This window comes from Erpetoichthys calabaricus, chromosome 8 (assembly GCF_900747795.2).
Source record: "Erpetoichthys calabaricus chromosome 8, fErpCal1.3, whole genome shotgun sequence".
NCBI classification, from domain to species: Eukaryota; Metazoa; Chordata; class Cladistia; order Polypteriformes; family Polypteridae; genus Erpetoichthys; species Erpetoichthys calabaricus.
The window spans coordinates 102,009,195-102,035,641 of record NC_041401.2 but is presented as its reverse complement, the minus strand read 5'-3'; the positions used below and the strand labels follow the sequence as shown (position 1 = coordinate 102,035,641).

General features: G+C 37.5%; 1 protein-coding gene across 3 annotated transcripts in view; it reads right to left on the bottom strand.

Annotated features, from left to right (window-relative positions):
• Nucleotides 1-797: 797 nt before the first annotated feature.
• shpk (sedoheptulokinase) overlaps nt 798-26,447 on the bottom strand; it is a 56,883-nt gene continuing 31,233 nt past the window's right edge. For 2 of the 3 annotated variants that reach the window (XM_051931069.1, XM_051931070.1), the window contains exons 5-8: nt 17,198-17,350; nt 12,381-12,556; nt 3,617-3,817; nt 798-2,091 (exon numbers count right to left, since the gene is read on the bottom strand). In XM_051931069.1, the coding sequence (XP_051787029.1) occupies nt 1,667-2,091; nt 3,617-3,817; nt 12,381-12,556; nt 17,198-17,350 (955 nt within the window). In that variant the 3' untranslated portion in view covers nt 798-1,666. The remainder of the gene's footprint in view (nt 2,092-3,616; nt 3,818-12,380; nt 12,557-17,197; nt 17,351-26,447) is intronic. The other variant, XM_051931068.1, reaches the window with a different exon arrangement.

Below are 26,447 nucleotides of genomic sequence, written 5' to 3'. Positions count from 1 at the left end.
GTTATGTGATCGAGAAGTCATGAGACACCATTATGTTATCACACACATGCTATATAAGATTGAGGAACATCCTTAGGCATCCCAGCTTTAGGTTTCACTAGTGAAAACAATCTTTCTTAGTGGTAGTTTGTGGTAATTAACCTAAGATTGCAATAGGATCTTTGGATTTGAGTCTTTTTGGTAAACTTCAACTTTGGTTCAGTGCCTATTGTTTTGCACATTGTCTTTATTTGTTTCCACCAGTATTTTTGACCCTTGCCTGTTTCTTAACTTAGGTTTTGCCTACTCCCATTCCTGCCATACGATTTAATTTTCTCTTTGGGAATTCATTTTTCTCTATGTCCCCAAAGTACTTTTTGCAGGAAGTAAACACATGATTAAAGGATGCTTCCCATCAGTGGAATGTGAGTTAGGCCAGGGGCTTAACTGACAGGGAGTTAGTGTGGCCAGAAACTGAACTGTGGGGCCAAAGGAAACACAACTTCTATGGGTCCTTAAACATACTGAACTGAATACAGTAATGTATAATTTAAAAAAGAACTACTGGACGTGCTATTTGAGGTCACGTTCATTAACTGGCTGTCGGTAAGCCTGGCTAAGGTTATTTTGATTGAATCTTTTGATATAACTTGTAAACACATTCCAAGACTCGGGGATGGAGAGCGAAATAAAAGAGTGGTTCTCTCGGTTCACTGAATAGCTTCACCCTGGTCACATATGTTATTTTTCCAGTTGAGACTGGGATTGGCTCCAGCAGACCCCCGTGACCCTGTGTTCGGATTCAGCGGGTTGGAAAATGGATGGATGGATGGATGGACTCAGGCAGGTTCATTTGCTAGTTCGGAGTCACCCAGTAAATCAGAAGTAGGGAGTGATCTAGATGGTTTTTGAATTTTTAGTTTGAGAGATTGTTTTGGTACTTGAGGCAATGTGGTATTTAGATTGTGGGAAAGTGGTGAGTGACTAGACTTGTTTGGGCAGCTAGGCTTTGTTTTCTGCTTGTTCCAAGTTATAAGTTTATATTTTGCATCACCCCTGATATGTGATTAATAAAATGCCCTGTACTGACTTTCTGCATTTGTGAAATAAAAAAGCTTGACCGAAAAACAAAGTAAACTGGCACTTTTCAAATTTGGGATATGTAGTAAAATGTTTTTAATACATCTCTGTGTCTAGGTTTAGGTTAAGCAAAGTACTGACAAATGAATCCATACAAAGTGTATTTCTATATATAAAGCAGAAAGCAAATATTTTGAGAAGAAATGGGGCAAAACTAATGCTAGTGCTTTGATAACTGATCTTGATGTACTTGCCCAGCAAGAAGACAGAAATAAGCAATATAAAAATCTAAATGAAAAATGTACCTTCCTGACAGCAGTATTCCATCTGACACCTCTCAGTCATTGCAGCAGAGCCTGGTTGCTACAAATGACTTCCATCTTCAGCTTGACAATGCTCCTTTAAGGCCTATATAAGAACTGTAATCAGTCAATTCACAAGAAAGGACAACCCATTGACATGACAAGCACAATAAGATGTGTATAAACCAGGTAATCACAATTAACCATATAGATTTTTATCTATATAATTTTATTAATGACAATTTATACATAATTAGTCTTTCCAAAGCCTTCTTTAATATAATTGAAAGCAAAAGTTGACTCACTTATTGAACAGTTTGGTCAAGACGGGTTGCAACCACTCTATCATCAAATATCATAGCCACCCCTACAGCTGAATCCACCGAATTACAATATTGCACAGGTAGAGGGAATGTCTTTTCGATTTCCTGCTTCAAAACTTCATTTCTGGAGAGGGCATTTCCTGTTCCCATGATCCTCTGCACCCCTGATTGCAGAAGCAGTGTAGGTGGCAACATGGCCACCAAATTTTGAACCACTCCATGGCAAAGTGCTCGGCCCACGTGACCTAGTGATACGTTTCCAGTGGATATGTTACACACTGAGCCAAGACGCTTTGTGTCATGCCTCTCACCAAATATTGTTGGCCAGATTGTAAGATCTGACCTGCTTTGATTTAAAGCAGCTTCAGTCAACAAGGAATAGATTGAAGATTCATTAACTTCCAAACCTGAAAAAGAGCAGGAAACAAAATGCATATATGATAAGATAGTCTGTATATATTATGACATGTACAATTTCAAACTTACCGTGACAAAAATTAATGAGAGGCATATAAATAAATGCAGTATCTGCATCAGCTCCCAAATGAGCCTTCAGTTAAATTGTCATCTTCTCACAATGTGAAAGTTGGGATACGCATCATCTTTATTCTATTTTGTATCAGATTTTTTTTTTGCTATAACAGTTTTTCTTTTGTTTTTTTACACCACAAATTTGGCATCCAGTCACATTTTATCCAATGTGACCCTGACAAAGGTCATGCAAGTGAGCTTTTGTAAACAAGTATACTGCTGTTGGAGCCCACATGCACTGAGCTGTCTTGTGCCTGTGTTAACTTCACTACAAAGTATTTTGCTGTGAGATGAGTACACTGTGCTGGTTGGCCTGGAAGGTGAGATTTCCCTCTGATCTTGAGTGGAGAAGACTCCGATTCTCATATTTCCTAAACTGGCTAATGTTCAGAAAGTTTCCTATTATTGACCTCAATAACATTAAGCAATTGATGAATTAACTGTTTTATATTGTCACACATGATATACTGTAGATTGGCTGGCAATCTGGCTGTATTAGATGGTTCTTTACCTGGCCAAGAAGCCTTTATAATGGATGGATTGAGGGAAGAAGCCTCCTGGGGCCATGTGGTCCCCTAATACTACAGGTGGAAATATCCTTCGAGTGGATTTCTTTTATGTACACCTGCAGGGCTAAATGAGATTTCTGTTTGGTTTCTTGAGAGCTGCCAAAGGGAGCAGCGGGAAGGAGGATTCTTTGTTTTAAGGAGGCTTAGCCTGTCCCAGAAGTGCTTCCTGTGTGTAATACGGTGGCACTGGAGGAATTCTCAGATCTGGCATATTAGAGTTGCTCCATATCACCCAGGCTAGTTGGAGTCTGGAGATGAGAAGGACAATGCTTGCCAGGTGAGGAGTAGAGGGGAAGTAAAAAGAAAGAAAATGATTGCATTGCTTTGTGGATTGTGAAAGAGGAAGAAACCTGTTTAAGATATTCACTTTTAAATAAAGTGTTTGAAACCAGGGCAGTTGTCAGTGAAGTTGTGTCTGAGCCCCCCATCCAATGGTAACAATATCAATGAGAAATCAAAGGTTGCTGGTTATATGGGCGCTTAAAAATGTTTTAGTGATATTTGGAAAAAATAGTTGGAGGTTTGCTGCTTGACTAGGAAGACATCATTAATTTCCCATTTAAAATAGTGGGAAATATTTTTTCAGTTATTTTTTTCCTTGCTGAACCAGATTCATGACTAGATTAGAACATAAGAAGGCATTACTTTATTTTACTTTTCTTATTATATTAAATTATTGCAAAATATATAGCTGCCAAGACACAGTTTTCACTATAAATAGCAGAAAATCACTCATTTTCCCTTTAACTGATTCTTTTTATTCCATGAATTTGTAGTTTATTAAAATGAGTTATGCTTACTACAGAGTAATAATGACTTAAATAAATGTTACCCAGTTCATTAATCCAGTTTTTAAGCATCTCAACAAAAACTGCAAGGACATTGCCGCCATTGAGAGATGCTGCCACGGCTAAATAACTGCCATCAAAATATGGGAAGTAGGATAGAGGCGAAGAAGAATCAGGAGTCTTTGGAGGTTGGAATGTTGATGGAAGAGCAAAGGTCAGCTGGGCTGATGTGCCAATATTAAGAACTGAGAAAACATAAACAAAAACATAATATCATAATATGATAAATATTGACTATACAATGCTAAATTTCAGAATAACATTTTTAGGAAATGCCACAAATGACAAAAGAGCATGAGACAAAAAAGCACCAACTAATAGGTGTGACAAATGCATGGTGGAAACACACGTGTCATGACAAATGTTTCACGCTATTAATGGGATAATACACTGAGCAGTTAATGGTACTGTGAGCAAAACTTGAAAAGCAAAACTTATAACGGAGAAACAAATACCATACACAAATTGGGAGATAACAAAAAAACATGTAAATCAAAGAGTCACCATACTGTGCAATTTACAGCACAACACATTATGTGTAATCTCTTGCAAAAAGAGTAAATAGTATTAGTTTAAGTTTTGTGATGATGTGTTCAATGCTTTTAGAGCTAGTGGACACTGTATTAGCCAGAATGGAGCCAGCTACCTAACCTACAGCATACTCTATAGAGGAACATCCCACTACACAGCACCATCTAGAGCAGGGGTGTCAAACTCCAGGCCTGGAGGGCCGTAGTGGCTGCAGGTTTTCATTCTAACCATCTTCTTCATTAGTGACCAGTTTTCACTGCTAATTAACTCCTTTTCCCTCCATTTTAATAGCCCTGTTTTTAAGAATTGAGTCCTAGAATTAATTCGTTTCTTCATAAAATGACAGCCAAACAGAAATGAGATGTGAAACAAGCCAACAGATGAGCAGCTAAACTGGGATTTCAAACTCCAACCAATTTCACTCCAACCAATCTATTAATGAGAAGCTGATTCTTGCTGTTAATTATGCCCGTTATTTAATTCCGTGGCCTGTTGCTACTCTCATTCTGCCACAGCAGACATTTCCAAAAATGTTGACTTTCTGTTCGTCAAAATGTTTTGGTGACCCAAGAGATCCACCTTACCGAGACCTTCACTTTTCTTTATTTTCAGATATTGTGTGATGGGCACAGGAGAGCTGGTGATGTGGCGGCTTGTTTTGTGTCTCATTATTGTTTGGCTGCTAATTAAAAAAAGAGACAACTAAGGGACCTGAGTCAAGTTAATTAAAACTAAAGCAAAAGAAGTTAATCAGCAGCAAAAACTGGTCACTAATGAAGAAGATGGTTAGAATGAAAACCTGCAACCACTGCGGCCCTCCAGGCCTAAAGTTTGACACCCGTGATCTAGAGGCTAGGCAATTCACAACAATCATATTTTAAATATGAATGCGGCAATTATCTTGTGGTCTGGCATTTCTGATGCCATTGCCAGAGGTGAGTATGAGAAGCAGCCTCCGTGTTGATGACAGGAGCAGCTGCAAAGCTCGATGTAATTAAAAGAGACGACAAGCAGTGGAGCGGTCCAGAAGGCATGAGTCAGGAGCTCCGAGAATTCACATGCGGTAGAAAGAAGATTGCAAAGAACTGGCCAGAGACTGGCAGGTGTGCAACTGAGTACGATCTGAGATCATCCCAAATGCATGGCAAGATGAGGCAAGATAAAATGCAGTACAACTTGTCCTAGAGCTTGTGTGCATATTTGGTATTGTGAAGGTGTGCACCATGGCCATTAAGCACCATCTGCAACAGTTAAAACCTAAATATTGTTAGGTGTAACATTTAGACTTTTTGCTATGAGTTGCACATAATGTGGCACTATAAATTAAACAGTACAGTTACTATTTAACATTGGTATGTAGTGTTTTTTGCAGACTTTTTCATTGTGCTATAAATTGCAAAAAACAGTCACCTTTAATTAGCTGTGTGTGTTTTCCCAGCCACAGGTATGTCACCGCACCATTTTGGCAGTGCTCTTTTGTTCCATGCACTTTTGTTGTGCCACCCTCAGGAATTATTCAAGTGTAAAAATATAGTTATTGAGTCATGGATAATGCGTAGCTTAAATCAGTTTGTTATACTTGGCTCCTGCATAAATAGTTGTTCATAATTTTACTATGGTTTGGTTTATTTTTATAGCATTGACTTTTATATTTACCATCTTCATAACCATTTTGTGATGTTTTCCTACAGATGGCAGCCACGTTGTTTATTTTTGCAAGGCAGGTTACTGGTCACACGATGAAGAATTCACAGCACATTGATGTCACTGCTTCAAGGCTATTTCAGATAGCAGCATGCAGCAGCTTGTGCTCAGGGTTTTGGATAAACTATAACAAGCAACCTGCTGTGTAAAGATTTAGTTAGGGATACTCTCTATTATTTGGATGAAGAATCTTTTGCTTTTGAGACAACAACTTCACTTTTGACATTTGGCTACTTTCAATAGTGTTTATAGTTTTATGGTAATTCCCTTAACCTAGCTCTAAATGTATCTTTCTGATAGGCCTTGAATTTTGTCCTTTCATCTCCAAGTCCACTTAGTCTTATTTTTATGTCTTTAAGAGTAGCTTTTTTTTATCCATCTAGCATAATACAATGCACATGAAGAACATAGAGATATTTTCTACAGAGGAGATGTTACGTACATTGAGAACAAGGTGGGAACCATGCTTGGACAGGGCATTGGTCCACTGAAGGGCACACTCTGTCACATACTATTACTGGGACAGATTAAGGTTGCCAAATAACCTCTAACGTCTTTAGGAGAAAATCAGAGTACTAGGAGAAAAAACTTAAGAAGACATATGAAAAGCAAGCAATCTCCACGTTGGTAGTGCCCAGGTCAATATGTGAGTACAGGAGTCTGGAGCTATGAAGTAGTGACATTAAATTATTCAGTGTGAAAAAATATTTATTGAATCTTAGATCATGCATAGATTAAATAAGTGTTTCATAATTACAATTTTTGGTTCCTGTATGTTTTTGTTTATGACTAAATGGTTACTAATAATTTTACTATCATTTACATATTTTGCATCACAATTGCATATATTATATCCAATACTTTTTTTATCAAATTAAAAAAAAAGTAGAGTGAAAAAGAAGATAAACAACCTTAAAGAAAGTGTGGTGAAATCTAGACTAGTAAAAGTTATTACAGAGGGGTGGTGTAAAAATACAGTTGCAATCAAGATGATTGAAATGCAAGAGAGAAGAAGTGAGTCCGTAAGTAAGAAACAAATAGGTCTAGCAATGGCGCTTTACAAACAGAGCAACTGTTTGTAAAGCGTAGGAGCCACAACATTAAAGGAGTGTTAACAGAGAGTAACAAAACAAGCTTTAAAAGAATATTAATAAGACCAAGCTGTGTGGTTGAAATTTAACATCTTATTAAAGAAAGAAACATCCTCTAACAGGACAATTCAGTAATCAGGACCACAATTTTCTGGAAAGTTGATAAGACAGGTATTCTGGGGTGCTTAAATGAATATCTTTGTAAGGCAGAAGTAGAATTTTGAACATAATCTATTCATGCAGCACAGAGCTCAAAGCACTTAAGTCAAATGAACAGAGATGTGCTCATGCCTTTTGGTCTGAACCGTGGTAGAAGCATTTCAAATTTGTTGCAGATGGTGATGCTTCAAGCAGGAAGACTATTAAAAAAAATTCTAGTAGTACAATAACAGTACAAGAGTATTAAAGATTAAAATAAAACAAAATGTAACTTGAAACTATAAACAGAAATGTAGTGATGGAGATAAAAATAATGCACTATGTACATAGCATTCATTACACACATATGTTACAATGGTGACTTAGATCTACAAGTATGTGACATGCTGAAGTGCCTCCATATTTATTAAATATGAAGTATTATATTAACATAAAATGAGAAGAGAAAAAACAAAAATGCAGACAACACAAACTCCATTGTTTTTTAACCAACAGGGTATCAAGCCTCTGCCTGCGAAACCTGCAATGTAGCACAGCACAGATAGTGCAGAGTACAGAATTGATTCAGAAAAATATAAAATTCAGTGCCTCACACCTTCAGAACACTGGGTTAGCTATCTTAACAGGTCACTCTCACTGTGGATTTTTTTCTGTTTATAACACGAATCACATTGACATACTGATTTTTACTTAACACATATTATGCTAGGGCTATATAGCTGACATTGTGGTTAGCATTGCTTCTTCAGTCCATGGCCTGTGACTCTTTTCCTATGCCTTTCCTCCTCATATTCTAAAGCCATGCAACTTACAGCATTTCTAGATTGGATCAGTTTGATTGACCAGGTGTGTGTGCATGAGAGTGTCCAGCAATAGACTGGTACCCAGTCCAGAGTAGGTTCCTGGTTTGCACCAAATATTCTGGACCCCATTGATCCTGAATTTGTATAAAGTGGGATCAAAAAACAGATGGGTGAATGAGTAAAAATTAATTTCTATCAAAACAAAATTTTAAACTATGAATTGGTGCCCATTAACTAATCAAGGATTCATTATTTGTGATTTAATTTGATCTAGACTCTGCACATCCCAAATGATATTATCATAAGCTTATATTCCTTTACCATGTACCTCTTGCCTCAAAAGTCCAATTATTCTGAGACTGTACTAAATTAAGACATTCTTGGGGAAAGATATTTGGTTGTCTATCAGATAGTTTTTAATTTACAAACATATACTGTACATTGTATATAACACCAGTTCTCCAGTCCTTACACTGGCTCTCACTCATGTTTAGGGCTTATTTCAAAATTCTCCTTCAAAAATATAAAGCCTTAAATGTCCAAGGCCCTAGTTATTTATAGGAACTTATCACCAGTTACAAATCAGAGAGCACATTGAGATCTCAAGGTGCTAGCCTACATATGATTCCAAGGATTAATAAAATAACAGAAGGAGGTAAAGCTTTTAGTTACAGGGCCCCAAAAGTTGTGGAATCATTTGCCTGCTAATATAGGAGGTACCCCTTCAGTCTCAGCTTTTAAATGCAGGATGAAGACTCAACTACTTTAGTCTAGCGTACCTGAATAGACCAGCTGATTGAATGGATATACTGCATTTCGGTTTGTTATTCATTTGTACAGAAATTTAAATACAACAATATTTCTAAACCATTACTAACCCTCCTTTATTCTGTTTCTCTTCTGTGTATCTGGATGTGGCACTTGATGTCACTGCTCTGTTGCCAATTTACTCTCCTGCATATGGATAAGTCATTCTGGATAAAGGATAAAGGAGCATTGGAATCGTCAGATGGAAAGATCCTGTCATCATATTGGTTGGCCAGCACTGACTGAACTATAGAATGCCCAAAATAGAAGGTAGGTGGCCAAGTTGGCCGAGGTCTCCAGGACATCAACTGTGTCTGAGTTTGTTTATGACTTTCTCTTTTACAATTTCAAATTTATTTTGTTGTCAACTGCCCATAATTAATCAATTAATTAATTAATGGAAAGATATTGTTGGTTTCCATTTATGCGAAACCAGTTTCTACCTTGTTTTTCATGTGTTTTAACTAATATTTATTTTTATGTGTACTAATTCTTTATTTAGTAATTATTTTATTGTAAACTTGTATTTTAACAGAGGATTGTTCAAAGATCTCTGCACCTGCATTCACGGAAGAGTGGTATACAAAAAAGCTGTATTGCATTGTACTGTATCATTTGCCACTTCTTCTGAGAATATTTTTAAAAAAGTATATTTTCATCACTGCTTCAGTTCTGTGAAACATATTTAGCCCTTTCTGATTTCCTGTATTCTGACGTGATTTTTTTCATGTCTTCAAATATTAAATAAATAACCCAAATGAACAAGTAATATATTTTTTAATTGAATGAAAAATATTATCAACACACTGTGTGAAAAAGTAATTGTACCCATAACTAGATGTTCCTCCTTCAGCTGTAATACCTATAACCAAATCCCTAAAGTAATTCAATACCAGTCTTTCCAATTGCTGTGGAGGAATTTTATCCCACTCTTTCTAGCAGAATAGCTTTCATTTAGAAACACTAATAGATTTTAGACCATGAACTGCTCATTTTGGGTTCCACCGCTGCATCCCTATTGGGTTTAGATCTAAACTTTATCTAGATTATTTTAAAACTTTCATTTTGCTTCTATGAAACAACTGTGATGTGGACTGATCAGGACTTGCTTTTGTTTTTTTGTATTAATATCTTACTCTTTAATCCAACCATGCTTCAGTTTCTGGGTATCACCAGGTGAGGGAAGAGCATTTCTGGTTTTCTTCTTTATCTGTGGTTTCTGCTCCCCAATGACTCCAGGGTCTTTCTGATTGTATACAGGTTGTCCTGAACACTGATCTTTACAGAGTGAATAAAAGTCTTAAACTTGGCGGTTTTAAAGAATCCTTTGTAACTTACTGAATCATTTTATGCTGCACACTTGGAAGTAATTTTGGCAGGTTAGCCACTCGTGGAAAGATTCACTACTGCTCCATGTGTTTTCCATTTGAAAATTTTGGGTCTCACTGTGACTCAGTGGAGGGAAATCAAACATTTAATACACTTTACTCCACAAACATTTGAAAAAAAGCACAATTTTAGTAATGAGATTATAAGGTAGAACTTAAGACACTGCAAGCATGCATAATGTACTAATGTAGTAGAAAGTACTTGGAGTATCTGTGTGATACAATAAAAGTAAAACACTAACCAGCCATTAAAAAAAAAAAAAAAAAACTCTGATTTAATAATATTATTTTTACAGACATTCACCCAAGGTTGTCCTTTGTTATGAATGAAATGAATGAGCTCCAAAACCCCACGGCCCTGAAACAGAATAAACGGATTCATAAAAATGATGGCTGGGTAGATATTTTATTCTTTTGTTTTGTCATTGATGGGGTAGAGCTATGACTGCAATGTGAGAAAGCAACACTTTCTAATAGCAACTGAAAGTCAATGTTATCTTTCAAAAGGCTAAATAATTGTTTTCCAGTATGTTATCTACAGTATGTGTCAAAAAGCAAGGTCATTGTTGTTACCAACAGCAGGCATCAAATAGTAAAACATGGCTGGAAATTGCTAATTTGCTGGGATGTTACCATCTTACTCACATTTGTCTCTGTATTTTTGAATGTACTAAAGCACCACTTAAAAAGTTTATTTATTGCCTCCAGTAAATAGGTAGTAATGGCATCTTTTGAATTTAAATGGGATGAATGTGTCTCTTAAATACACTGGTTAAAATTTCAGATAATCAACACTGTAACTTAGTAAGACACCCTGAATGTTTGTGGCTAATTTTAAGGACACAACATCTTAGTTAAACTACTGTACGTAAACAACTCTAATTCTAATTTTAATTGTAACTCAAACTTTAACCATGAAAATGATTGATTAAAGGCTAACAATATGTAGCATCACCACTGTTTGCTTATAATGGACATATCAAAACTTACATAATTCAATAATTATGTAGTACATTATTGAACACAATGCACTAGAATATTTGACATATGTTGTTATTTTAACATTATTTAAAAAGAATACTAAATGAAAATAAATGTTGTTATTGGCTTAAAATAATTTAGAATTTTGCTGTTTTAACACTGTTAAAACAATAGACTAATATAATAAAACTAAAAGCAAACATTGTTATTAGTTTAATCAAAGAGCACATAATCAGGAATTATATTTGGAAATGTGGGGACTGCTAAATTGATAATGAAAGAAATATAATTTAATATGCCGCACAATGTGTGTCCAGGCTAATCCTGTATATGGAAAATAAATGTCAATGCAAAGTAGGATGAAAAATAGAAGAATAATTAAAGTGTAAGGTTTGGGGTTAGTGCTAAAGACAAAAAAAAAGTAATAGTGGGCACAACACACCTCAAACCGTATCTAAGCAAAGGCAAAGAAAACATTAACAAGGCAAACAGGACAATGGGTTTAATAGTTTAGTGTGATATAAAAATCTAGCATCAATAAGCCATGTAATGCACTTGAGTGGTTACTTTTTGATTTTGCAATGTTTATCTTTCTTGAACTTAAGCGTTGCTGCCAGGCAACACAGCAACTAAATATTTCTCTTGGTGTTACATCCATACACAAAACAAGGTAAACAAAATTGAACATTCTCTAATTTACCATAAGTGCTGCCATTTTATTAGTAGTAGTAGGCTATGAATGACTAAACTCTATTTAACCTAAATAAACACATTTAAAAGGTAAACTTAAAATGTAGCATAAAATTTTGAAGAATATAAAAAGTCTGATACTCATTTTTAGTTTAAATAATTTCTTCAGTTTACACACAAAATCACACCTAGATGGTGGTTTAGAGTAAATTCATACACACATGCTAGAAAACTCCACTTTCAAACCAAAAATGCAAATATATGTATAGAATCAGTTATTTTACATAAATGACTGAAGGTAGCAGCTTGAGAATATTTTGCAGTGAGTTGGGGACTTGTGACTGCAGGAATTAATTCCAACTAATATATTAATTAGAAACCAATTACTGTTTCTACTGGCTTTCATTTACTTCACTCATTTGTTAATATTCAGAACAATATGAAAGACCATTAAGGAAGAATATGTGCCATTAGGCAACTATGATGACAAATTCCTTTTCCAGTCAGATGAAGGGCATCCATGTCTAAGTGTCTGCAGGGAGGTTTCTTCCTAGGATATTTCCTAAATGCTTTAAATGCCAAAAGTTAACATACCTGCATCTGTCTTGTCTCTCATGCATGAGTAGACAGAACACTGAAAATCCCCAAGTGCCACACCAACGTCAACTTCGACAGGCACTCCATGCCATTCCCTACAGGTCTTTCCTGTAATGCTACCAGATTCCACCACTTCAGGGAGCAGATATACTGGAAAGTCAGAATCCCTCAAACTTGAAGAAAGCACAAAAATACCACAAATGCTGACAATTTGAATGTTTCTTACATGGAAAATCTCATAATTTAAATGAGTACTGAAACTAACCACCATAATTTGGGAAGCAGCATTAAAAAAATCTATTTACAATATTTATATTTGATTAATGAGCTAACTGAAAATGTGGTTTAGTAAATTTGCTAAATTCACACTTGTTTGATTTTTTTGCAGGATAATTGTTCACATGCTAACACATTAACTTTGAGAACAGTTTTTAAATCTTGGACAATTTCTTCTGTTTGGTGAAATGCCCTTCCCTGGTCAAACATCTGCACAGATAAACCTGGTGCATATTTTTTATTTTTGTATTTTTAAACCACAGGGTTTAGCTCTGAGTTAAAGATAAATCATGCAATGAGACATCCATTCTCACTATAGATTTAGCCCTCACTGGTTACAGCATTTTCTACTTTCCTTTGCATACTCAAGTGGCAATTAATTATAGTAGTTAAGAGGTAACTAAAGCTACTGTATAGCTCACCTTCTCCAGGGTTGGTTGCTGCTTTGTAAAAGATGCTACCCAGAGAAGGCTCCTGCCAACTTCACCATGAACTGAACTAATGTGATTTGATAATAGATGTATGAAAGAAGGTTTTATACAGCAAAGGTGAACGCTGCCTATGCATAAATCCTCATCAAACGTGCTCAGAATCACATCATGTACAAAAGATTACAAAAGCCTACTGATAGATTTAATATTTCTCCATGTTCTTGTATGGGTGTTTCCTATAAAGGTTTATCTGTGACAAAATAAAATGCAGTTCAACATGTTAAATACACAGAAATGCAATGAACATTCATGTCACACATTTATTTTGGAAGAGTTTTGTGTGTCATAATTGAAAACAACATACAGTATATATGCCAATTTGAAATGCAGTTCTAAGGCATAATACATTTTAATTCATGTCCATCAGATCACACACTGAGCATGCCTTAACTAAGAGCAAACCAAACTAATTCCTCCACTTTTTCCACAATAATATTAAGGATCTAAATAATTTAACTAACATAAATCTTTCCCTGTCTTCCCATACCATCCAGCTTTTTTTTTTTTTTACATTTTCACCAGTCACATCTGCATTTGTTAATGACCTGCTTTGTAAGATGAGGTTGACTACCTGTGTACTGGACCCCATCCCCACCACACTTCTTAAATCATGCTTTCATGCCATAATCCCAACTGTTACAACAATAATAAATACATCCCTTGACACTGGCTTTGCGCTAGCCACTTTTAAAATTGTTTCTGTAACCCCAGTGTTAAAAAAGTCTGGTCTTGACGCTGACAATCTTAACAATTTTCGGCCAATCTCTCAGTTACCTTTTCTGTTAAATGTTCTTGAGCGTGTTGTAGCCTCCCAACTTATCAATTACTTAACTTCTAATAATTTGATGGAACTCTTTCAGTCTGGTTTCAGGAGCGCAGCACAGCTGTGAAACTGCTCTGTTTCGGGTAACCAATGATTTGCTTATGGCAGCAGACTCTGGACAAACCAGCAAATTAATTCTGTTAGATTTTAGTGTAGCGTTTGACTCTGTCAGACATGACATTCTACTTTCCAGAATGGAGAACATGCTGGTTATCTCTGGCACTGCCCTCCAGTGATTTAATTCCTATCTGACTGACAGGGAAGAGTTTGTTAGTCTTGGAAACAGCAATTAACAGCAATTAGCGTCGGTCACAGAAGGAGTTCCTCGGGGCTCTGTCGTCGGCCCTCAGCTCTTCGGTATCTACAGTATATGCTTCCCCTTGGCCATATCATTCGCTATGGACTGGTTTATCATTTTCATGCAGATGATACTCAACTTTCAATGTTAAAAAAGTAAAACTTCATCAGGGCTTTCTCAACTCACAACTTGCTTCAGTGAAATTAAAACCTGGATGGAGCAGAACTCTTTAAAATTAAACTGCAACAAAACTGAACTCCTGCAAATTGGGACTAAAGTGCAACTTAAGAAAATCAGCTTCTTCTTGACGGTGATCTCATCAGACCTTCTTCTAATGCAAGGAATCTTGGTGTCATTTTTGATTCCCCCATTTCTTATTCCACCCACATAAACCACATTAAAAAACTTTCCTACTTTCACCTCTGTAACATATCCCGTGTTCGCCCATTCCTCTCCATTTTTAATGCTGAGAAACTTGTGCAAGTTTTTATCACTTCCTGCATCTATTATTGTAACTCCCTACTGGCAGGAGTTGAATCTAATCTTATGTCACAGCTCCCGCTGATTCAAAACTTTGTTGCAAGAGTCCTAACACGGACCAGCAACATTGAGCACATAACACCCTTCCTGCTTCTCCTCCACTGGCTCCCTGTGTCTTACAGGATTAAATTTAAAATTCTGTTATTAACCTACAAAGCTTTAAATGACCTTTCACCAGACTACATCAGTGACTTTCTCCATCACTATGCTCCTGTTTGCCCACTAAGGTCCTCTGATTCTGGCAATCCTGTTGTGCCTCACACTAACCTGCACTCTATGGGTGGCAGGGCCTTTAGCTGTATAGCGCCCAGACTTTGGAATGACTACCTGAAATTAATTAGATCAGCTGATTCCAATTTAAAAAAACAATTTAAAACTCATCTGTCCAGGAAGGCATTTAACTTAACCTAACATTCTGCCCTCTCGTTCAGTCCTCCACTCTGTCCAGATGCTTAGTATAATTTGTATGTGTGTTATGTCACAAATTATGTTATTTGTTTAGGCTTTTCTTTTAGTACTGAATTTAGTATTTTACTCTGGTTTATTGTCTTTTACTCTATTTAGTGCTTTGTGTATCCTGTATCTACAGTATGTTTTAGTGTTCTAGTCAGGAAACACTTGTATCCAATCTTACACATACCTGTTGTTTATTTCTGAGACTCTGTGAAGCTTCTTGAGCATGAGAAAGGTGCTATACAAACAAAATGTATTATTATTATTGTTACATGTCAATAGGAATCTGCATAGAGTGCATTGCATTTCTTTCCACAACTGTACATTAATTGTGACACAGCTAAACAAAATAGGATGATCAATCAGCATCATGAGGTAGGACAAAGGTTTTTTCCAAAAAAATGGTAAGAGGTGTAATTCTGCTCTTGTGGAAGAAGTTTACTCTTAGGTTAAGCAGATTAATGTTTGTTGCTAATTATCTGTGTGGTTTACTTTTTAAGGTGTAGTTTGTTATCAATTTTAACTTTGCAAGTACTGACTACAGGGACACATTTGTCTATGTTAATGTGATCACAGAGTTTGAGTTCTTCATAACTTTTAATTTTCACTATTTGTGATGGCCAGATATTATATTTAATTAATTATTTCTTTTTTATTAGCTCTTTGCTGAACAAACGATAGATGTTGATCCTGAAAGAGTAAAATGGACATGAGTGACATTGTTAACTTCCTTCTTTTGCTTTTAATAAGCAGCGGACTAATAAAAGCACTGCCAACAGTAAACGAAGCTGGTCCACCTACTAGTGGAGTGAGTAGTTCCATGTTATTAAGAGCTAGTCTTTTTGCTAATAGTGCAATACAGGGTAAAAAATAATATTTACTTATTTAAGATAATGTAAAACATTTATGTATTTTGCTGTAATATTTATTTATTTTAGATCATGTACCTCTGGACAGACTGCTAAGAAATATCATTGAAAAGAATGATACTGCTGGTCAATATTAAAGAGAATAGAATATAAAAGGGTGTGAAAAAGATGACACAGGTTAGGAAAAGTTGGCGATGGCATTCCATGATAAGGACCAACATACATGTAAAAACAACACATGTATGAATCTCTTGACACTGAACATACAGTTGTGATTGAACCTCTCTTACCCCTACTTTTGATAGATAGATAGATAGATAGATAGATAGATAGATAGATAGATAGATACTTTATTAATCCCAATGGGAAATTCACAAGGAGTGATCAATAAATAAAAATAGAAAAATAAAAGTAGAAAAGTACACATACACATACAGTCAGACACGGAGCTGCTGAAAAGGCTGCCACTCTTGGCGGCGCCGGATGTATTGATGAACCTTGTATGACCTCTTGATGTCAATTACTCTTCTGATTTAATTTAATTTTGGCATGATTAATGAATGGTCATGGAATGAAATGTGATGTGCTTAAATCAATTATCTGATAGATTTTTTTTAATAATGGCATGAAAAAATTGAATGCATGACAAGAAAATGCACTGCAATCCAGTGTATGTTACACATTGTATTGCATTTAATTTTTGCATGAATAACTTCATAGTATTTTAAGTCTTTGACACTGAAGACATTTTATCACATTAGCATCTGAGAGTAACTAATCCTTATGTTCACTGTATGTACATTGTGTATGTAAGTCTGCTGCACTCCCCTCTCAGAACATTATCTTAGTAGAAAATACATTGCAATACCAATAAACTGCAGAAAACAATTAAACATTCATTGATACTTAAACACATATAAAGATCCAGCTGTCATAAAAGAAACCCACCCATACTGCATCCAATGATTAGGACTCCAGTGTCAGGTCGTTAAACATGGTTATTTAATAACCCAGCCTCTCACTGTCCTCTAATTACATCATATGCACAGCTAGCACATACTCACATTTCCAGATTCCATTTCCTTTTCTGAGTATTAAAGTAACCCCAGCTGGCTGCATTTTGTACAGACATCAGCGGTCTTTCCTGGTTACATAGCATAGCAACCACATAGTCTTGAATTGTCCCAGCTGAACTAAACATCTTAAGGACATCAGGCCTGCATAGGGAAGCAAATGAATTGTTATTAGCATACAGAAATTCCATTCCTTTTCTGTACTTGTACACATTTTTGGGTAATGTGCCAAAATAGGAAGGAATAGATAAGGCTCAATGGAATGCACCCTTTTCACAATATCTGGAAGTGATGCAACAAGTAGACTGGCTTCCTATCTCCCAGCAATGTTTATTATGCTGCTTTTCTTTCACTTCCAAAAGTTGATTTTAGCAATGTAAGAAGTATTGTTGAAAAGCACTTCACTATCAAAACATCAGAACTGGACAAACGTTATAACTTTTCAAGAAAAAATCCTTTCATAATTATGAACGTTGGCTCACTCAGTCCTTGACAGAAGACAGTATGTTTTAATATAGAATTGATAAAGTAAATAAGCTGTCATTTTATAATTTACCATATCTGATATATATATATATATATATATATATATATATATATATATATATATAAATATATATATATATGCAGATACATATACATATATATATATACATATATGCATATACATATGCATATACATATACATATATATATATATATATATATATATATATATATATATACACATATATATACATATACATATACAGTAATCCCTCCTCCATCGCGGGGGTTGCGTTCCAGAGCCACCTGCGAAATAAGAAAATCCGTGAAGTAGAAACCATATGTTTATATGGTTATTTTTATAATGTCATGCTTGGGTCACAGATTTGCGCAGAAACACAGGAGGTTGTAGAGAGACAGGAACGTTATTCAAACACTGCAAACAAACATTTGTCTCTTTTTCAAAAGTTTAAACTGTGCTCCATGACAAGACAGAGATGACAGTTCCGTCTCACAATTAAAAGAATGCAAACATATTTTCCTCTTCAAAGGAATGCGCGTCAGGAGCAGAGTCTATCAGAAAGACATCCATCCATCCATCCATTTTCCAACCCGCTGAATCCGAACACAGGGTCACGGGGGTCTGCTGGAGCCAATCCCAGCCAACACAGGGCACAAGGCAGGGAACCAATCCTGGACAGGGTGCCAACCCACCACAGGACACACACAAACACACCCACACACCAAGCACACACTAGGGCCAATTTAGAATCGCCAATCCACCTAACCTGCATGTCTTTGGACTGTGGGAGGAAACCGGAGCGCCCGGAGGAAACCCACGCAGACACGGGGAGAACATGCAAACTCCACGCAGGGAGGACCCGGGAAGTGAACCCGGGTCCCCAGGTCTCCCAACTGCGAAGCAGCAGCGCTATCCACTGCGCCACCGTGCCGCCATCAGAAAGACAGAGGAAAGCAAACAAATCAGTAGGGCTGTTTGCTTTTAAGTATGCGAAGCACTGCGGCACAAAGCTGTTGAAGGCGGCAGCTCACACCCCCTCCGTCAGCAGCAGGGAGAGAGACAGAGTTTGTTTTTCAATCAAAAATCAATACGTGCCCTTCGAGCTTTTAAGTATGCGAAGCACCGTGCAGCTGCACAAAAGATAGCAACGTGAAGATAATCTTTCAGCATTTTTAGACGAGCGTCCTTATCGTCTAGGTGTGCGAACAGCCCCCCTGCTCAATCCCCCTACGTCAGTATCAGAGAAAGTCAGCGCAAGAGAGACAGAAAAGTAAGCCGGGTAGCTTCTCAGCCATCTGCCAATAGCGTCCCTTGTATGAAATCAACTGGGCAAACCAACTGAGGAAGCATGTACCAGAAATTAAAAGACCCATTGTCCGCAGAAATCCGCGAACCAGCAAAAAATCCGCGATATATATTTAAATATGCTTACATATAAAATCCGCGATAGAGTGAAGCCGCGAAAGGCGAAGCGCGATATAGTGAGGGATCACTGTATATACATATATATATATATAGTGGCGGATGGCCGGGTCCTATGCGTGGCCAGGACGCCCATTCACTGTATATTCAGGGGGAGCAGCCCTGGACAGTGCAATACCTCCCCCTGGACGCTGGATGGCCACCCCCCTGGGATGGAGCGGTGCCTCAGCTTCCCGCAGGGCTCCATGGGAGATGGAGTTCTCCACAGCCCTGTTGGGATCTGGAGTGGCCGCCAGGGGGTGCTGCATGGGGCCCGGAGCCTGGCTGGACGAATCCTCAGCTCTACCTGGAAGTGCAACTGGAAACAGGTGATCAAGCACCTGGAGTGCTTCCGGGTGGGCTATAAAAGGGGCCAACAACCACCATTCAGTGGCCAGAGTCAGGAGGAGGAGGACGAAGCTAGACAGGAGGAATGGTGGTGCCAGAAGGGAGTTTTGTGTTGGTGGATTGTACTTTTGGGACTGTGTTGTGCCTGTGGGGTTCACAGGGAAGATGTGCCCCACTGGTGTAGAAAAATAAATATTTGTTTTATTTTACACGTGCCTCGGTATCACTCTGTGCCGGGTCGGGCGCAATATAACGCCTCTTTTACAATATATACAGTCATATGAAAAGGTTTGGGAACCCCTCTCTGCCTGCATAATAATTTACTCAGCTTTCAACAAAAAAGATAACAGTGGTATGTCTTTCATTTCCTAGGAACATCTGAGTACTGGGGTGTTTTCTGAAAAGATTTATAGTGAAGCAGTATTTAGTTGTATGAAATTAAATCAAATCTGAAAAACTGGCTGTGCAAAAATTTGGGTCCCCTTACAATTTTGCTGATTTGAATGCACGTAACTGCTCAATACTGATTACTTGCAACACCAAATTGGTTGGATTAGCTCATTAAGCCTTGAACTTCATAGACAGGTGTGTCCAATCATGAGAAAAGGTATTTAAGGTGGTCAATTGCAAGTTGTGCTTCCCTTTGACTCTCCTCTGAAGAGTGACAGCATGGGATCCTCAAAGTAACTCTCAAAAGATCTGAAAACAAAGATTGTTCAGTATCATGGTTTAGGGGAAGGCTACAAAAAGCTATCTCAGAGGTTTAAACTGTCAGTTTCAACTGTAAGGAATGTAATCAGGAAACGGAAGGCCACAGGCACAGTTGCTGTTAAACCCAGGTCTGGCAGGCCAAGAAAAATACAGGAGCGGCATATGCGCAGGATTGTGAGAATGGTTACAGACAACCCACAGATCACCTCCAAAGACCTGCAAGAACATCTTGCTGCAGATGGTGTATCTGTACATCGTTCTATAATTCAGTGCAACTTGCACAAAGAACATCTGTATGGCAGGGTAATGAGAAAGAAGCCCTTTCTGCACGCACGCCACAAACAGAGTCGCTTGTTGTATACAAATGCTCATTTAGACAAGCCAGATTCATTTTGGAATAAAGTGCTTTGGACTGATGGGACAAAAATTGAGTTAGTTGGTCATAACAAAAAGCGCTTTGCATGGCGGAAGAAGAACACCGCATTCCAAGAAAAACACCTGCTACTTACTGTCAAATTTGGTGGAGGTTCCATCATGCTGTGGGGCTGTGTGGTGTAAAAAGCATGCCCCCAGACACAGACAGACATACGCCAGAATGTCCAAAATGCACATGTTTATTCACTTCACAGCACCACAATATCAATAGTCTCAGTCACTTCCTCAGTCTCAGTCTCTTTCTATTCTCAATGACCTCCACTCCCCCTCCTCACAAGCTTCGTCTCCTTCCTCCCAACTCCATGTCAGCTTCTGGAGGGAGGCGGCCCCTTTTATAATAACCCGGATGGGCTCCAGGTGCTCCATCTGACGTCACTTCCTGGTGTGGCTGAAGTGTCAGGAGGGCACTCAGAAGCACTCCGGGTGTCCTTGGAATTTCGTCTGGCAGCACTTCCTGGTATGGCGGAAGTGCTGCCATCCAGGGTTCCAACCATGTCTGGGTGCCCCCTGGCGGTGACTTCGTCTTCGCAGAGGGTTGAGCTTTGCAGCTCCGTGACCCCCATGCATTCCAGGGAGGCCGCCCACCTGCGCTCCAGGGAAAATATTGTCCCATTTCCGGTCCCCTGCTTCTTCCGGCGTCCCGGCAGGGCAATGTCCCTGGGCGTCTATGACAGTGGCTAGTTCAGGGACTGGGGGCCTTGTTAAAGTCAAGTGTCGGATGAATTCAACCCAATATCAACAAATTCTTCTAATAATGTTCAAGCATCAGTCACAAAGTTGAAGTTACGCAGGGGTTGGATATTCCAACAAGACAATGACCCAAAACACAGTTTCAAATCTACAAAGGCTTTCACGCAGAGGGAGAAGTACAATGTTCTGGAATGGCCATCACAGTCCCCTGACTTAAATATCATCGAAAATCTATGGGTTGATTTGAAGCAGGCTGTCCATGCTCGGCAGCATTCAAACTTAACTGAACTGGAGAGATTTTGTATGGAAGAATGGTCAAAAATACCTCCCTCCAGAATCCAGACACTCATCAAAGGCTTGAGGCTGTTATACTTGCAAAAGGAGGCGCAACTAAGTATTAATGTAATACCCCTGTTGCGGTGCCCAAATTTATGCACCCTGTCTAATTTTGTTATGATGCATATTGCATATTTTCTGTTAATCCGATAAACTTAATGTCACTGCTGAAATACTACTGTTTCCATAAAGCGTGTTGTATATTAAAAGGAAGTTGCTACTTTGAAAGCTCAGCCAATGATAAACAAAAATCCAAAGAATTAAGAGGGGTTCCCAAACTTTTTCATATGGCTGTATATGCATACTGTATATTTCAGATTAGTCTTTATAAAAAATTGATTTAATTATCTACTTGTGAAATTGGAAATTTTATACTATTATGGTTAACAAAATCCATGTTTCATCTATACTTAAGTCACAGTAAGCTTGAAGGAGTTAAGTTCCTGCCACGATATATGTAAACATAAGGAGTTAAATGTGGTTTTAAATTTCTGGTTCATTTTGCTAGTCACAAACAATTTAATCACATCACAGTTACTGTATGTTAAGTTTTGTATACTAACAAGTAACAGGTTTCATTGTATAACTCATTAATTAGAAATCTAGTGTGCTGTTTTCCATCAGTGCGGACTCACTGACATATAAGTATTTGCCCTTTTAAAATCTGATTTCCATGTAAGTAGAACATAAACATTGTTTGTTAAAAAGACTGTGTAATCATCAGATTTGAAGGGCTACCTACAAAGATATGTGTTTCTATAGTTTATAACAAATGTTGGTCCTTTGTCTCTTTTGGTGGCTTGGATCAACTTTCTCCTCCATGTTTCATTCATGGAAAAACTGGAAACTCATGTAAGGAGTTGCTCAGTGGGGGCTGGGTGGTCTCATGGCCTTGGAACCCCTGCAGATTTTTTTTTTTTTCCTCCAGCCCTCTTGAGTTTTTTTGGTCCTCCCTGGCCATCAGACCTTACTTTATTCTTTGTTAATTGGTATTGCCTAATTTTTATATTTTTTCTTTTTTCTTTCTTCATCTCATAATGCACATTGAGCTACATCATTTGTATGAAAATGTGCACTATAAATAAATGTTGTTCTTCTTCTTTTTGTTTAGAAAGTAAACAGAAGAGCACTACATAAAACTCATTTTTCATGATTTTACCACTATTCTGAATAACTAGAAGAGCATTTACCCTTGACTATACCTCCTAGAAGAAAAAGCATGGAAATGTAAAAAAGACCTGATCTGGAAGGGAGCCCTAGACAATCCCAAGGCACACTCACACAATGCCACCTTCACTCATACTAGAATACTTAAAGTTTGTTCATTAACTTAACACACACACTTGTCTTTAGAATGCAGGAGGAAAAAGAGCACACTTTACCCCAGCAGTGCTAGGACACTGGGCTTGTCAGGCAGCAGACTTAATCACTGCAACACTATGCTACCCTAGATCATATGGGAGCACGTGGAAGACTTAACTCACAAGGTCAACTAGGGGACAATTAAGAATGTGACATAGCTACTAAGCTTTCTTCCTCTTTTTGCCCAAGGGTGGAGAAAGAGCCCTTCGAAGACAAGTGACATTGTTTCTGGTTTGCCATAGAAAACCTAGCTTCCTTCCGAAGGACTGGCTACAAAATAAATCATATGACGAGAAGTCAGAGTTCACTCCAAGGACTGTGACTGTCAAAGCAAGACTGCCCACAGGAGCATTCAAAAACAACTGCTGACAATCACTGAACATTTTGTCATTAAGGTTTTTTGTTTTCTTTTCTTAACCTTATTTAGTACTGTTTTGGACTTAAAAGGATCTCCCTGGGGACCCCAACACTTTATCCATTAGCATCTTATTTTCTCCTCACAATAGATAAACTAGTGACATTTCTGTTTATGCTATGTTATGAGAGTACTTTCAGCTTTTGGGGCTTCTCTTTGCACTCTTCCTTCATTTGTCGAGTTTCCATTAAAGGGCTTCAGTAAGATGTGTCACAAAATAGATGCCAACCAAGGAGATGGTGCCATACTAGTACAAGTATTTTGGCAGACTGCATGTCTTCTTTTTTAGAAATGTTACATTGATAAATACTTATATTACTTGCAGTCTCACTGATAATTGTTATTGTAAACTAATCAGGATGCTATACTATAATATGTTATACTACGTCCAGCTTTTGTTTATATATCCGTTATGCAGTCCATTAAAATAAGATACAACACAATGTTACCTTGCAATTCAGACAATACAAACCTTTTCCACATTTTTTTTCACATTTTGTAGCATTTTCAAATAACTTTTCTCCTTGCACAGGAATAAACGTATTTGTATTTAACATATATTTTTTGGTGCTGTATCCAATAGTGCTATTAACATAATGTCACTTACAGATGGTAAAAGCGATTTCCAGATTACTGTGAAAAAACACATCTTGAGAAACATGTTGTATTTCTAAAATTGCTAACTGATTTTCAGAATTAACCTGAATTATTGAAAGTATGTTGAAAGTATACAGGATGAAGGTGGCTGTGTCAATTACACACAGAAGGGTGTAGGCAACAACAGGGATGGACAGAGCCCTGAGAATCAGCCAAAAACCCACACTGGCAAGGACACTGCTCAGAGGTGTTATGTCACACAAAAGAAAAAAATAACAATGGAAGATGTAAGACATTTTAAAAGAAGTCCCTAACATTATTACATGGCAAAAACTGCGTACATAAAGTATATTTTGTGTCCTAAAGAAAAAAAAAAAAAACAGGTTACCCGGGTGTTACCAGCCGCACCTAGCCCTTTAGGTCGGCTCGTAGCCTCAGTTGCAGGTATACATTGGGCCACTACAGAGCGCTCTAGCAAATATGGTCCCTGGAGTCAGACGGAGTTGGAAGTGATTCTGTGTATATCCCTAGAAGTAACCCTGGGATGTGATTAAAAGCTGGCACAAAACCAGTAGCCAACTGAGCTTAGAGCCATGAGAGCAAATGGAAGATAGATGAGATGCCAGACGTGTGGTAAGAAAGAAAATGGATGATGACTGACAGAGACAGAGACAGAGAGAAAGTGAAAAAGTCACATCAATTAAACTTTACAGGAATGTGCAGGAGGTCATTAGGCTTTTAATGTGTACATTTTACCTATTCATTCCAACCACTTGTGTGCTTTATTATTAATAAAAAATACCCTTTTTTAATAACTTCCTTAGCTTTTCTTCTGGTCCAGGAATGGCCTGGGAGTATCTTCCATATTTTACATTGATCTCATTTTCAGATATCAAAAGAGACACAGTAGGAATTTCAACCACTGTGAAATGTAACCAAATGTGTAGTGTCATCAGATATTTTGTAATTTTTATCATATGTGCTGCAATCACAAACACATCACAAAACAATATCTTAATGCTTTTTCAGATATAAACATTAGTAGTTTTAATCTTTCATTCAGGCTCATGGGCAATCGATTAAAATAGTCACCCTAAATATTAATTACACTCTTAAATGGGCTTTTAAGGTATTAAATAGCTACGTATTGTGCTAAAGGGACAAAGGCCTATTAATTTGGCTGGCAGCTGACACACTGTTCCATATATCTGTGTGTTATAACACAATTCCTCAATGACGCAGTGATTCGCCATGCCTCACTGAATACATTATATTTTGTGCCATTTTTTTCTTACCATACTGCTAAAGGAAGCCCTTCCTCCAAACCTCCTTTTCTGTCTCACTGGCATAAAGGCTAATAAAATCTTTCCAGGAAGTGAATATACTACACGCTATTTCTGCAAAGTATCTTTTGTCTAATCCACTTTTCCTTGTGAACCTTGGCTATCTTTCACCTTATAACTCACTGTGATATTTACATACAGAAGAAAACAACAATGTGACAGCTTACTGGGAAATTTGTCTTCTGACACAGGGGTGCCAGAATAAACAATCTTTCCCTTAATGTCAGCAAAACATGGGAGCTGTTAGGAAGCAGACCACATTCTATTCCGCATCGCAAGGATAACTTTGGATAGAGGTCAAGCAAATTTAAACTTCATGGAGTCACTGATGACCGGATGTGGGTGCAACACATCCATAGATATCATCAAGAAGGCTCCCCAACACCTTATACTTTAATAAAAGTCAAGAAAAAACCCAAATTATCTCCATCTGTGCTCACCAATTTGTACAGGTACAAAGAGGAGTCCATCCTCATCAGTTACAGAACATCCTAGTCCTGCACATGTTCAGACGAGGACTGCAAAGCACTAAAGAGGTTGGTGAAGGTGGATAAGAATATTAATGGTTCACAGTTTCCCAGTTGTCCAGGGCATATACTGTAAATCAGACGCTGCTTTAGAAAAGCAAACTGTATTATAAACAACTGCAGCCATCCCACATAGTCTCGTTTCTCACATCTTTGTTTTCGCAATTAGTTCGGAAACCACTAACACTCACATTACTACATTCAAGGACAGTATTTATCCAAAGCACTTAAGGTTACCAAACAGCAATTCATACTGAGAGCTTCACGATTATTTCTTACATGTAATGTATCATTTGATGTTATATTTAAAGTATTGTGTAGTATTAATTGTTTGCAGTGGGAACTGTACTACTGTCATTATTCTGTGAGAGATGTCCATGTAAGAATTTCAGTGTAATATATAAACATTTTTCGTTCATCGGAAACAACATTTGAACACTATTCAGTTAAACAAATAAGATAGCAAATAAAACAGTAAGTTAAAAAATAATCCAAAAATAACATTCAA